The 15,164-nt window shown below is 46.3% G+C and overlaps 2 protein-coding genes across 2 annotated transcripts in view; both read left to right on the top strand.

The window, feature by feature from the left end:
- Positions 1–5,132: 5,132 nt before the first annotated feature.
- Positions 5,133–15,164, top strand: part of LOC147956996 (putative disease resistance RPP13-like protein 1) — a 31,309-nt gene continuing 21,277 nt past the window's right edge. The window contains exon 1 of the mRNA XM_087531538.1: positions 5,133–5,402. The gene's annotated coding sequence lies outside the window, so the exon portion shown is untranslated. The remainder of the gene's footprint in view (positions 5,403–15,164) is intronic.
- Positions 7,091–10,564, top strand: LOC147956997 (putative disease resistance RPP13-like protein 1). The gene is made up of 2 exons (XM_087536609.1): positions 7,091–10,142; positions 10,244–10,564. Exon 1 carries the CDS (start codon positions 8,322–8,324, stop codon positions 10,071–10,073), a length of 1,752 nt encoding a protein of 583 aa, XP_087392735.1. The 5' UTR covers positions 7,091–8,321; the 3' UTR covers positions 10,074–10,142; positions 10,244–10,564.

Here is a 15,164-nt window from a genome sequence, read left to right as displayed (position 1 = left end):
AGGAGAGGGAGAGGGAAAAGGGGGAAGAACAGAGTGCGGGTGGACGAAAGGTTTATATAGGACGACTTTTAGTACCGGTACGTGTCACGGACCGGTACTAAAGGTGCTGGAGGGGCCCCACTCTGACTACATCCTGCCACCACACTCTTTAGTACCGGTTCGTTGCACGAACCGGTGCTAAAGGTTCGCCATGAACTGGTACTAAAGAGATCCTCCCGCCTAGCCGTTGGAACCGGCACTAATGGACACATTAGTGCCGGTTCTGTTACAAACCGGGACTAATGTGTCTCACATTTGACCCTAACAACCTAACTATCTCCTAGTAGATGCGCCTGTCATGTAGCGTGACATGTTGACGTGTTTAACACTACTTTCTCCCCTAAAGTAGGAGACGCCTCTAAGCTTGTGACACTGCCAAAATGCTTCATCCAAGATTGAACACTGTGAGTCAAGGGCCTGCTCCCTGAAGCAGAACAAGGCAGTGCTGAAACAGAGCAGCCAACAACCGATGAGTCAGTCAGTCAGGTGACGATGGGCTTCAGGCAAAGATTAGAGACGGGTCCACCAGCCATCAAGTCAGCTACGCTCAAGACGTCTGGACTACTTTTTTTCGAAAAGGGGGGACTCCCCGGCCTCTGCATTAGAGTGATGCATACGGACATCTTATTAACCAAATAAATAGGTTCCAACAAGGTTCCAAAGTCTCCAACTGACAAAACAAAAAGGAAAGCTCACACAGAGCTAAAAGGGCTAGAAACACCAACTAGCCAAGAAAAAATGCCACAACCGGCTGGCTAAATATAGATAGGTAAACTAATTGTCTATCCTATTAGAGCTAAAAGGGCTAGAAACACCAACTAGCCAAGAAAAAATGCCACAGCCGGCTGGCTAAATATAGATAGGTAAACTAATTGTCTATCCTATTACATGACCGCCATCCAAACCGGTTGAAGATATCCCGAGCTACCATCTCCCAGCGGACAGATCCAGTAACCAAATGCTCCCTGGCCTCCGTCTGAGTGAGTAGCGACCACGAACGGATCAGTGTCGTGGCTCGGAAAATAACCTGCAAAAAGTGAATACGTGATATTCTGTTAAAGACCAAATCATTTCTGCAATTCCAGATAGTCCACAACAAGGCGCAAACTCCAACACGAATATGTCTCGCTAAGTCAGGCTCAACCCCATTAAGCCATGTCCCAAATAGCGCATTGACAGAATTTGGTGGAGTAATCTTAAAAGCAATGTGGACCGTCCATCAAAGAACTTTGGCTAACGGGCAATCAAAAAAGAGGTGTTTAATCGTCTCATCCCCATCACAGAAACTACACCTAGTAGGTCTTGTCCAATTACGCTTTATCAAGTTGTCCTTGGTTAAAATAACTTGTTTATGGACAAACCACATAAACACTTTTATTTTCAAAGGTACTTTAACATCCCAAACATACTTAGAGGTAGGAATGGAGGACAAATTAATAACATCAATATACATTGATTTAACTATGAATACTCCAGACCTAACCAGCTTCCAGCATAATTCATCGGGTTGTTGAGAAAGCTGAACCTCCATCGGTCTCCTAACTAGACGGAGCCAAGCTTCCCAACGATTGCCCGCAAGCGACCGTCTGAATTGAATATTAAGGGGGATAGATTGAAATACCATTGCAACGAACACCTCACGCCGTTGAACAATATGATATAAAGACGGATATTGAATGGCCAAGGGTGTCTCTCCTAGCCAATTATCCTCCCAGAAACGCGTATTAGCACCGTTGCCAATAATGAACTTTGTCCTATTAAAAAAGGACTGTTTGACATTCATCAGTCCTCTCCAGAAAGGCGAATCGGCCGGCCTGACTGTAACCTGGGACAAAGTTTTTTTGTGTGGAGGTACTTGCTACGAAGGATTTGGGCCCACGTGGCATCAGTCTCAGAAGACAGTTTCCACAGCCACTTACTAAGAAGACATCTGTTCTTAACTTCAAGATTCTCGACCCCTAGACCCCCTTGGTCTTTCGGTCTACAGATGATATCCTATTTAGCTAGCCGGTACTTTCTTTTTAAGTCATCACCCTGCCAAAAAAAACACGATCGAGGGAAGTCCAGACGTCTGGACTACTAGGAACCAGGTATGTTCTTTTCCCCAATTGAGCCACATCCCGCTTAGGAGCACCAGAGGCGAGCCATCGAGCTCATGCCCTCAGGCAACTCCGACGTGGCTATGCCGTTCACCTCTCCCCTTGTCAGCCTCTGCAGTCTCCCGGAGATCTTCATCCTCCGCGACGACTGGTTCTTGGAAGTGTGTAATTGAAAATTTGTTCCTGGCACACTTTTCCTATTTGGTCCGTCTTGAAATGATCATGGTGACAAGTGTGAGTGAGTCGCAAACAATAATATATGATGTCCTTGTACTAATGCTCTTGTTGCCTTTCATGGTCAAAATTATTGTTTATACGAATCATGCACTGCAAAGTACCACCCAAGGTGGTAGCAGGTAGTAGCTGGCCCTTGCAAAGGCCCTTCCAGGTAACCTGCAAACGGAGAGATTTATTCCGCTCGGTAGAACCGGCCCCCGCGTCGCTCCGCTCGGGGTGACTCGGGTGGTGACGAAAACCCTAGCCGCCGCCCCCCTTCCCCCCCCCCATCCTCCTCCCTCGCCGCCGCCCGAGGAGGCTTCCGGCGAAGCCCGCGTGGTCGCCCAGGACGGCGGCGGCGAGGATCTGGCTGCTTCGCTCCTCGCGGAGGGCTTCGGGCGCCGAGGCAGCGGCCTCGGGTGGTGCGGCGGCGCCGTTTCTGCGGGAGCGGCGTCGTGGGTGTTGCCCCCTACTGTTCGCGCCTGGATCTGAAGGCGGCTCCCACTTCCCCTTAGAGCGCTCCTCCTCGCCGGATCTGGTCGCCGGCGGCCTCAAGACGCCGGATCCGTGGTTGGTGGGGTTGCCTGGAGCTTCGGAACTGGACCGGGAGAAATTCTTGGCTGGGTCTCCAGCCACGGCGTCGGCGACACAGACAGGTGCCTTTTTCCTCCTCGGAGGCTTCGTCGAGGTCCGTTCCCTCTCCCTCCTACTCCATGACCCGGGTGAAAACCCTTGTCTTTCCAAGACTGGATGGCAACGGCACAACGTGCGTCGCCACCTTCTTGAAGGTGTCGTCTTGGGCATGGTAGGAGTGTGTAGAGTGCTATGAGGTGGGTGTCGGGTTGGCTGCTCAGCAGCGAGGGAGATGAAGCTTGGTGCTCTGTTTATGTAGCAGTGTTGCTTTGCTTTGGCTTGCTCGCCGGATCCTTGCTTGCTTGCTCGCCGGTTGGCGCCATTCTTGGGCAGGGAGGGGAGAGGGCTCCCCTCTTTTGCTAGCAGCAACTTGATGCGGTGGTGTGGGCATGGAGCCTAGCCATACGGGCTTGATCTGCTTCCTGTAAGGTTGCTTCATCCTGCTCGCTGTTCGTTTGTTCAGTGTCAGTGCCTTTGCGCAGTTTTTTCTTCCCTTGGTGGTGGTAGCGGAGACCTGCGGTGTGGCAATTCGTCAGGTTATCCTCGTGCAGCGCTGTGTCGGGTTGAGTACCTCCCATGGTGGCCGGCATCGTGTCCAATCCTGGCTCTAGGGTGAGCTTCTCCATCTTCCAGCGGTCCGGCGCCTTTCGAGCCAAGGCGAGGGGCAGGGGTCCCTTCTGGATTGGAGAGGAGCGGACCGAACAAGGTGTCACCTTCGGTGTAGATGAGGATGCGACCATCGCTGGACTTTGTCTCCGTATGAAGAACCCCTCCGTTTTGTTCAGCTTGATCTACTTCTCTTGGGGGACTCCATCGACTTCTAGCTAGTGCTTATTTTGCTTATCCCTATAGGGCTTGTAGTCTTCGGTGTAAGCTGCTTCGGCAACACTATGTACCCGCTGCTTTTTTTCTTTTCCTTTTCGCAGCTGTCTAGTGGTTGTAACGATGGCCTTGTGTAATCCCTGGCCGGTTGATGGCTTTGTTAATTTAAAGTCGGGCTCCCCTTAAGCCTTCGTTCTAAAAAAAGCAGGTAGTAGCTGTTTGAATAGTTGTGTGTGAACTTAGTGGATCATGGGCGGAAATTTTCTAAGTCGACGCCTCGTATGTGTGTACTACTAGTATATATACATAGCCATACTACTAGTACTATATTAGACATCTCCAAGAATAGTCACACAAATCGAGTAAAGTCACAACCCGGCCAAAAGCAGGAGTGGTTGGCTAGTCTGGAGCGGGTGAATTCCACATTGCTCGTGGAGACATTCAGACTATACACACTCAATTAATCAGTTCTAGTAGTACGAGATGGTTCTAGAAATAAAATTTGGGGTGATTGGAAAGAACTATATAAATAGAAGATACAAGAAGAACCGGCGATTTCGGATTAGAAAGCTGTGAATTTTTTCTCTGTTTGCCATTTGTTTTATTTTAAAGTACTTCATACTTACGACGTGTTCGGTACGGCCCAGCAAACGCTCTTGTTTTGTCGTGATTAATTTTACGCAATACGTTCTTTTTTCGGTTGGTGCGGCCGAGTTCCGTTTCTCTAATCCCCTCCACAAGGGGTGGTTTAGATTTTCTGAAGCGATGTATCAGAAAGCGCTGCTGCGGAAAACGCCGTGTGCGAAACAAACGGCAGCTATGGTTTTGGAAATCGATGTAATTGGAACCCGCCCCCTTTTTTGCCGAACCAAACCCGTCGTTAGTATGTTAGCAACCAGCCCTCCTATGTGTTAAAGTGTCAGGACACAGGTATTGCGCCTGGTACATTTTCTCCAACGGAGAGATTGTTTAGACCAAGGCCCCCTTTCTTGCATATTTATCAACCAAAACCTTAGTGGTTAGCACACGGTTTTGGATATATATTCGGCATATTTTCCTCGTGGGATTATTTTCCTTTGTAACAGTTTTGTAAGTCAAAGTTTTTTTGCCAGCCTAAAGCTCCCTGCAAGTTGGTCTGTTATGACGGGAGGGTATGCATAATTTATTTCAGCAGGTATGAAAAATGATCATGACATGAAAAGCAGTCTTTGCAGAGCACTTTTGAGTAAACAAAATAAGGCCATCACTTTTGGGCGTGGGAACCCTACAACTCAATGACTCCAGATCTAAACACCGAGCCTATTTCCCACCCGACTACCCGAGCAAAGCCTACCCATTTTAGAACCGAAACCATTCCCAGGCCAACTCCTACCTTGCTTGTCTCGCTCCACCAACTAAGCACCAATAATAGTACCAAAACCACTGCTTCATTCTACCACCGCCGGCCGGGGCGGCAGATCCCAGCCTTTTCCAGAAATGTTTCCTCCGTAGAAATCTTGCTCCTCTCATTAGCCAGCTCCCACGCCGGAAACTACCGGAGGCCGGAACAGAGCACACCGACATCCACGATTCTCAGGTTATTGGAGTGCTAAGGTATTTTCTTTTCTATCCGAATTCATTTAGTCTATCGAACCCTGTACGTTCGTGACACACTCGGTTCATTTTCATTCGTAGCCTGTTGGTTTCCTCGTCTCTCTTGCTATCGGTCTTGAAAAGTGTGTTCATGGTGAATAGGTGCGAGGCAGTCACCAGCAGTAATATAATCATCTTCTTGTCCTAATATGCTTGTGCCTGTTCACTGCCAGTCTGATGCATGAATTCTTCTATTCCGTTTTATGGTGATGTTTTTGGACGTATCACGCACCGCAAAAAACCAAGGTGGCATGTAGCTGTTTGTAATATGCTCCGTGATTAGTTCAAGCATCCATCTATCTCAGTTGATTTTTTTGTGTGCATGCCAAGTTGCTTCCTTTGCTTAATTTGTCTAAGTTCCTTCCACGGGGTTGGTAGTACTTTCCCACATCTATTACATTATGGTTATAGCTAATTAATGTACATGTGATGTTGCTTATCCCTACGTATTGGCGAATTTTTCTCACAACTCTGAATATTGTTGGCCCGGTTCTCATATTACATGCGTAGCCATTTCGTGGGTTGGCTGTCTCAGCATGGCCTAATTCTTCTATGTCTTCCCTCCTAGCTCTAAAAAGTGAAAAGCCTCAATGGCGGTTGAAGCTATTGGATGGGGCATATCCATTGCAGGATGGATCATGTCGCCTATCATCTCCAAGCTTCTGAACAAAGCCATTGCTAACTTCAGATATGACAAAGAAAAGACGCTTCATGAGCTATTGACAGAGGTTCTCCCTCAATTGGCACTTACCATAGAAGCAGTAGAGGACATTCATCATAGAGAATTCTTCAAGGGGATGGTAAAGGGTCTCAAATCCGCTTTCCATGACATGGAATATATCCTCGATGACATGGAGTACATCCGTCACCAAAAGAAGTTGGACAAACAGAAAAGTCTCCAACAAGATAGACTGACGAAAAAACCCAAAACTGCTTCAGATGCTGAAGCTAGCTCTTCAAACCAGGTCCTTTCTTGCTATCCTCGGTTTTTAGTTATATATAAATGCATGTTTACTCATCACTACACGACACTTTTATCCTAGTCAAATTGTTCTGTTTCTCGTATTTTGGTAGAACATATCATCTTAGTGGCATGCTTGGATAGTTTTTTTGTATACAAAGAAATTTGCTAAAAGTAATTCAAACATGAAAAAATCATTGTAAAAAATATATTAAATTAATTATACATATAAATGTCTAAGTTGGTGTGTATACAATTTCATGGTAAATTTTTTTTACCTACTATATAATAAAAAGTTTAGTAGGCAATATTTCCTTACTCAAAAGTACTACTAAGTTACATGTGCCTTGTAAGTAAGAGTTCAGATAACCGAAGTACAACCGAATATTGGTAATTTGATATATCGTATTATAATAAGAAAACATGTAAATTTAAAGTCACATATGCATATAAGATACATACATTATATACATACATACATACATACATACATATATATATATGTATATATATATATATAATACTCGTCATTCAACACACACATATAGAATTGACGAAATTACTATGCATATGATGGAATTCTGTACAAATACTTATATGATGGTACAATGGGGGGGGGGGAGGGGGGGTGAAGATGCTACATCAAGTTGCAATCAACACTCCCTATTCTGTGCCGTACGGGGATAGGACACCTTTTATTGTGCGTGAAATAGTGCTTAATATTTGATGATTCTGTGGTACATGTTATGCAAACCTCATGTGAAAGGTATAAGAGTAGCAATGTAGACAAAAAGACTGCATGGACTTTCGGCTCATAAGCACAAGCTATAATGGGATTCGATAGCTTGTCTCCATGATCCTAAGCTGCTCGGGCACACCCGGGCAAAGGCCGATCATGGTGCACCCTTCATGGGTCGAGTGTTCAAGCCATAATGAAAGGGCCCTCAGGCACCCTGACTTAGGGAGCGGTTCTTGGACGAGATGTGAGGGTGTTCCTCACGGGCACTAGTTGGGGCCGACCTAGCCGGCCTCACAGATGCTACTGAGGACTCTGAAAGAATGCATGGTCTTCCCATGTCGATTGACTAGAAGACCTGCTGGGACAACTAGGTACCACTGAGTCATACCCCTTTGTAGTTTCTCTAACACCATGCCCAGTCTGATGTGGTGGGTATCGCTAGGGCCCCCTATGACTTTGTTTGCTTCGCCAAAAAACGCTCACAATTTGCCCCACTTTTCGGTTACGATCCTGAACATCTTGAGGAATACGTGAAGCCCAAAGATTTACATTAGAGGGATCGCACGCAAAAGGTCCACTTCACGAGTTCAATATATGGATAGGGGAACTGCTGGCGTAAGCGCCACATGCTACACAACCTACCCAATACATTGGCTTTACAAAATATGCTCGGCATCCCGAGCATTGCTAATTGCAGTTGGGCGAAGAGCTCACATCCTCTCCCCATCCTCGCTGCCCATCTCCGAGGCCAATGCGACTCCCCCCTAGGCACGGGAATCTTTCTCAGCATGGCGGCCGGCCTCCACCTTCGCTTTGATGGTGGCAGTTCGTCCCTCGCCCTCTCAATGCAAGCAAAGGCCACACCCATGGCATCACTACTCGGAGTGTTGTTGACTTCCATGCTACCAAACCACTCCATGAAAGTTGTATACTAGCGATCAAGCCCTAGGTGGTCACGCTCGACAGCCCATGGGGCCTGGCACCACACTTCCACCTCCAAGAACTCCCTCGATGTCAGGTTGTGGATATAGTGCTACTCAGCGCCAGGCGGCCCGCATCTACACGAACACTCTCCTTCCGGTCCTTCCCCGCCAAGACGACATGTCGGCATCGAAAAGCAACCAAGCCTTCTCCTCCACCACACTCATGGTCTTCTTCTCTGCCTCGCTCATGAGGGGTAATGCCAAGCCTTCTCCTCCACCACACCCATGGAAGCAGGATCATAGCGACAAGTCGTGATAAAGATGCATTTTCAGATCTAGGTCCTGATGTGGCACTTGGTGATGTTTCTGAAATACGTGCCTTGGAGGAGGAAGACTTTCTGAAACTGTTCATGAATTATGCCCTTGATGAACCAAATGCAGATGGTCCAGATAAAGCAGAACTCACAAGTATTGGAAATGAAATTGCAAAGAAGCTGAAAGGACTACCTCTGGCAGCCAGTACAGTGGGGGGACAACTTCATAACAGACAAAAGGATGTTAAATTTTGGAGAAAAGTTAAAGATCGCAACCTTCTGAATGATACTATGGGGGCCCTATGGTGGAGTTACCAGCATCTTGATGAGCAAGTCAGGCGATGCTTTGCTTACTGTAGTATTTTTCCCAGAAGACGCCATTTGAAGCAAGATGAGTTAGTTAGATTGTGGGTGGCAGAGGGGTTTATACAGACTACTAATACAGAGGAAGACATGGAAGCTGTTGGTGAGGGTTACTTCCATAAGTTAGTGGCAACCTCATTTGTGCAACCAGCAGGACTCAACCAACGAGGGGAGTTGGTCTATTCCATCCATGATCTTATGCATGATTTGGCTGAGAAGGCGGCCGGGGGTGATTGCTTCAGAATCGAGAAAGGCTTGAGAACACAAGTTCCTCGTGACGTTCGCCATCTTTTTGTTGCAAATGCAGCAATGTTTACCAAGGAGATTTTTGAATTAGAGAACGTATGCACTCTCATTATTGATGATGCGGAAGGGCTTGATCAAGTTAACAGAAAATTCTTTAGGGGGATATTTGAGAAGCTGAAGAAATTGCGGGTACTAGTTGTACAAGCCCCAGATGATGATCTGACTCATTTGGCAATTCCAGAAACCATTGGTCATTTAAAGTACCTGCGCTATCTTAGTTTAGTGATCCCCTCAGCAAAGCTATGGTTATCAAGAACACTAGACAAACTTTACCATCTGCAGGTGCTAACGTTTGGTCTAAGTGATATAAATGTTTCCTCTCATACAAATGTGGGTAACCTCACCAACTTGCGGCATATCATGGGCGTAATGACAGTTAGTGCTCCGTTCATTAGCAGGTTGACGTCACTACAAACATTTGAAGAATTCGAAGTAAGGAAGAAGAATGGGTATGAGTTGAGCCAGCTGAGGGACCTAAACAAGCTTCAGGGCTGTCTGAGTATCAATGATCTTGGAAATGTTAAAAGCAAGAGGGAGGCGCAGGAAGCAAAGCTAGCTGACAAGAAAGGACTGACAGAACTGGGATTGTACTGGAATGATGATACGAGTTGCACACCACAAGTTCAAGCAGAGGTACTTGAAGCTCTTTGCCCACCCGAGCATCTTGAAAGTCTGAAAATCTGGAAGTACCACAGTCCAAGCTACCCAAGTTGGATGCTGAGTCAGCAGAACGGCGGCCCAAAGTACCTGAAGAAACTTGGGCTCTGCTACTGCAGGAAACTGGGACCTGCTCGTGAACTGTTTGAAGTTTTCATTAATCTTCGTGAGCTCAGCATTGTGGGCTGCTACTGGGACCAGTTGCCAGACAGTGTGAAGGACCTCAGGTGGCTCAAGAGCCTACAGATTATTCATTGCTGGCACCTTAAATCGCTTCCAGAACTTCCCCGTTCTCTTCAGAGGTTTGAATTGGTGGGAAGCGACAATGAGTTCATGAAGTCGTGCAAACTACAAGGTCATCCTAACTGAGAAAAGCTTCAGCATGTGGTGAACCCGCTGCCGATATATACCATATATACATTGGGACCGAGATGACAGGTATATAATACATCTCTTGATGCATCATTATTCCAAGTTAAGAAACATCATGATTGTAGTTTAAGTTTTGTAATACATTTGCTAACCTATGAAAATACCAGGAAGCAAACGGCATGGATGGAGCTGAAGTAGAAGATTCACCATCCTTGTGACATGCTGCCAATTGACCGGTTACTGATTTCTGGCCCTATGCATGCCTGTCATTAGGCGTTATGTCTGTTGTGAATGATGCTGCATTCATTTGTCTCCAATGGCTTGTAATAATGTGGAATTGTGACCACTGTATTTATTTCCTTCATATGGCTTGTAATATTGTGGAGTGATGACCACTGAATTTATTTTTTTCCCATGGTTTGTAATATTGTGGAATGATGACCACTTGATTTACTTGTTTCGTACGGTTTGTAATATTGTGGAATGATGACCACTGGATTTATTAGTTTCATATATGGTTTGTAACACTGTGGAATGGTTTATGCTCTTCATATCCTATCCATTTCCATTGGTTCATAGTACCGAGGAACGATGGACAGTGAATTCATCTGATCCCTATGTGTCTTGTGCAACTTAGGGAACATTGTATGTTGAAACTGATAGTGATTGTTGCAGATGATTATTCAACTGGAAGTACTCAGTGTTCTTATTTCTGGAGGTTATTCAACTGTTTAACAGATCTCTGAAAGACCGTATGCCGATATTTATTAAGAAGGGGAAATCAGATGTTACAAGAAGAAACTTGGCAGAGCGAGCCGACGTACAGAGCAGAACCAGATGACAAAACTGCGGCTGAGAAAGACTGAAGAAGTTCTGAAAACTAAAAGAGATACCGCCGGCTGCACTCCAGGATCATATCTTTCCAGATCAATTCGAACATGTTCTAGTTGCAGCAAACTCGCCACCACTCTTTGGAAGTCTTATACTGAGCAGCTGGGATATGGTAGTCAGTAGCTGTCCATGAACTCACACAATTCCATACACTCTGGGAGAATCGACAGTGGACGCAGCTCTCCTTCGAGCTGGAGCACAAGGGGCAGGTGGTGCCGTTATACACTAGTGCAGAACAGGGCTATAGCACTGGTTCGTAAGAACCTTTAGTGCCGGTTCGATAACCGGCACTAAAGTGTGGGCACTAAAGGCCCCCTCCTTAGTACCGGTTCAGCACGAACCGGGGCTAAAGGCCAACCACGTGGCACGAGCCAGCTCCGGGCGCAGGGAGCCCTTTAGTACCGATTGGTGACACCAACCGGTATTAAAAGGTTGGGGAGGTTTGTGTTTACGAATTTTTTTTCATTTAATTTTGTGTTTTCCATTTAATTTTTTTCCGTTTGTTGGTATTTTACGATACTACACATTGTACACGTTATGCATATATATATATATATATATATAGAATTTCTAATAGAACCGATCATATATATATCATCAAATGTCTCACAAACCATCATATTAATTCACACATACACACATGTATATATATATATATATATATATATATATATATATGTATATATATATATATATATACAATTAGCTAGCTATATACAATTTCTCCTACAATGTTGCCTTCGGAGCCAGTGGCATTAGCCTAATTGGTGCCTTCGGAGCACGATGAGAAGAAGTGGTTCATGGGGGCGGTAGCGGGTAATAGTATTCTCCGTTCGTATTTATGACCTGGTCGAGCAAAAATCCCGCTATTTCCTCTTGAAGTACTTGTACGCGCTCCGTTTGTAGGAGCTTCTCCCGCATCTCTGTGAACTGTTAAGAAGGAGATCAAAATATGCATGTGTATTACTTGTATTACTAGATATCGATAATGGTGTAAAAATTGTGAATAGTGTTCTGACAAACGTACCCATTCCTGTCTTTGAGATCTGCTCCTTTCGGATGCCATCATGCGAATGTTCTCGCAAACGCAGTATGCACACAGATCAGTCCCCTGCGCCTGCTGAAGGGCCTTTACGAGAATGGAATTTGATCAGATAATAATTAATCAAGCATGATAATTAAAGAGATGGCAGCTAGCTAGCTAGCTAGTACTACTTAATTATTTACCTTGGGTCGAAACCATTTCAGCTTTCGTTTCCATTGGCCTGGAGTGACGCTGATGAACCTTGCCCAAGCCCTGCCCGCCGACAAAGAAAATGAATAAAGAGGTTATTAAATAGTTTATATCAGGAAATGACGAACTAAATAGGCCGAGATATATAGTCAATAATGATTGAAATTACCTGTTGACTATCCCATACAAGATGTTGTAGTCAGTTTTTATTTTGAGTAGTGAATCCAGTATTTCAACTGCTCCGGCGTCAACTTTAATGATACACAAGATCCAGTGAAATCTGCATGCACACACGTTTGCATGTCTTAATTAAGCGGTCATATGTAAGCAATAACATGTAGCTAGCTAGAAGGCAAAAACAGAGAATTTGTAGTACAAGACAGTGTGACTCACTGGAAGTTGTAAGGAAGTAGTATATCTTCATTGCTATTGAGGCGCTTGAAGAACTGTAGCATGCTGTCCTCTACACTTTTTTCATGATATGCATCTAATTTCCATGTGTATTCATTAACGGTGTTTGGGTCAATGAACCCAATGCCATAGCGTCCACCTTTTTGCATTTCATACATCTTCATCCTGCATAATACCACAGAAAAGAATATAGTGAGGATAATTACAGGTAATGATTGATCAAAATGATCACTACAGCTAGCTTGAGAGACTTAAATTACAGAAAGAAATCACTTACAGACAATAGCAACTGACGATAGATTTGTCGAGTGCGTCTTGATTGTATAACTGAAACAGTTCAGAATACTCAACGGCCATAGCTTTCTCATGGTAGTAATGATCCTTCTTGACATTCACCATGAGGGACTCTCGATTGGAAATCTTGGTAATGTTCACGTACCATTGATGCAATTCATACATTCTCGTTGGGAGCTTCTTGACCTCGTCTGGCTGGACCAAAGGTTGGCCCCGGACATATTTTCGTTTTATTTCCTCCTCTCTAAGCGAAGGCATGGGCTCGATCTCGAGGAGTTGTCCAACAGTGATCTTGAGGATTTCAGCCTGCCTTATATGCTCCTCGGTTATTACCACATCGCCCAGCTGGGGAACGTTAACGGTTTGCCCACAATAATATTGGGTGCATGTACTCTTATGTGTTGTTGGCACAACAAGAGGGGGGATTGATTGTGCCGCCTGTTCTCCCAGCTGGGGAACGGTTTTACCGCATTTTTTGTCAGCTGATTTGCTCGAGCTCGAGCTCGCCTCTTTTTGTAGACGTGCTCGATTTAACTTCCTGAGGTGGCGCTCATAGTCTGTGTCAACAGGCTTGGCAGCTGGTGGTGCAGCCATACGAATGAAGTGGTCAATCGTTGCCTCAGGCACTTTCTCCCTTGGCGGCGGTGGCGGTTTCGGTGCAAAATGGGCGTCCACTTCTGCCCGCACTATGGCATTGTTTTGCTCCTCGGTCATGTCGTAACGCCTCTGAGGAAGAGGAGCGAGGCTGCTTGGACCATATTGAAATCGCTTGCCTCCGCCTGTACCTCCCGTACTACCTCGACTTGTACCGCTACGCACCATAGCTGCGGTGGCTCTCTTCCATGATTGCCGAGGCGGCGGAGACGGCTGACGTGGCTGAGTTGGACGAGGAGGAGTGGCCTGAAGCTGTGCCGACTTGGAGGAGGAGTGGACGTCTGACGCTGTGTCGGACTTGGAGGAGGAGTGGCCTGACACTTTGCCGGACATGGAGGAGGAGCAGTGGCCTCACGCGTTGGTGGACTTGGAGGAGCGGGAGTCTGCTGACTCGATGGCGGACTTCGACGAGGAGTCGGGTGACGCGGTGTCGGTGGCCTTCGAAAGATGATGCAATCCTTTCTCCATAGGATGATACGATTTTTGGCCTCTCCCAATGTGTGTTCGTCGTCACCTCCAGGAATGTCAAGCTGTAGCCCTGAATATGGGTCCACCACCTCATCAACCAAGATACGAGCATAGCCCGCTAGAATCCGGTTGCAATGGAAGGTTGCCTCGGGGGGATTTGTAAAAGCAACGGCGTCCGCTACCTTCATGGATATGTTCTTCATTTTGAAGTGTAGCTCGCAGTTAGTGTTCTCCATGATGTCATCCACGGGGTATCTATCCAGCATTGCGTCGCCCAGGGTAGAACCCACGCTGCTTCTCGGCATGGATGGGGCGGTGCTATCCAATGCTGGATCATCCGCTAGCTGCTGCAGCTGCTGAGACCCGCCTTGCTAGCAAAGTGAGTCAATCTGCTCCTGCTGCCAAGTCCGCATGCGCTGATTCTAGGCCTTGAAGGCGTTCATAATCCAGCTTCCTCTACTCCTCCTCCATCTTCCTCTTCTTCTCCTCCGCAATCTTCTTTCTCGCACGGGTTCTGTAGTCGGCATTCCAGTCCGAAAACCCCTCAAACCACGGAATAGCGCCCTTGCCTCGTGTTCTTCCCAGGTGTTCAGGATTTCCCAGGGCACGCGTAAGCTCGTCGTTCTCTCTGTTGGGCTGGAACACCCCCGATCGAGTCTCTTCTATTGCAACAAGTAGCTTATCTTCGGCTCCTTTCAGACATGCCTTCTTCGAAACTTTGCCTGTCTTCGGGTCCAACTCCCCCCCATGCGCATAGAACCAAGTCCTGCACCTGGGGGGCCAGCTCCTAGTAACCGGAGTGACACCTGCATCCTCCATCTCTTTCTCAGACTTATCCCACTTAGGCATTGCCACCGCGTAGCCACCTGGCCCCAGCTTATGGAACTAATCCTTTTTTTGGCATTCTTCTTGTTTATTCTCGAGCTTAGCTAATTCCGAATCCTTGAATTTCACGAAATCATCCCAATGAGCACTTTGTTTCTCTAGTGTTCCCTCGAATACTGGAGTCTTCCTTCCTCCCTTGACGTACTTGTCCCATACACGATTCTTGTGGTTGTTGAATGCAACCGCCATCTTCCCAAGAGCAGCGTCCTTGACTTTCTCCACATCTGCATCTGTGAAATGGTCTGGTAGGG

The sequence above is a fragment of the Triticum urartu genome, chromosome 7A, assembly GCF_056163025.1.
Source record: "Triticum urartu cultivar PI428250 chromosome 7A, HENAU_Tu73, whole genome shotgun sequence".
Classification (NCBI taxonomy): domain Eukaryota; kingdom Viridiplantae; phylum Streptophyta; class Magnoliopsida; order Poales; family Poaceae; genus Triticum; species Triticum urartu.
The sequence above is the reverse complement of the archived record's forward strand: the minus strand, read 5'-3'. Positions and strand labels throughout refer to the sequence as shown.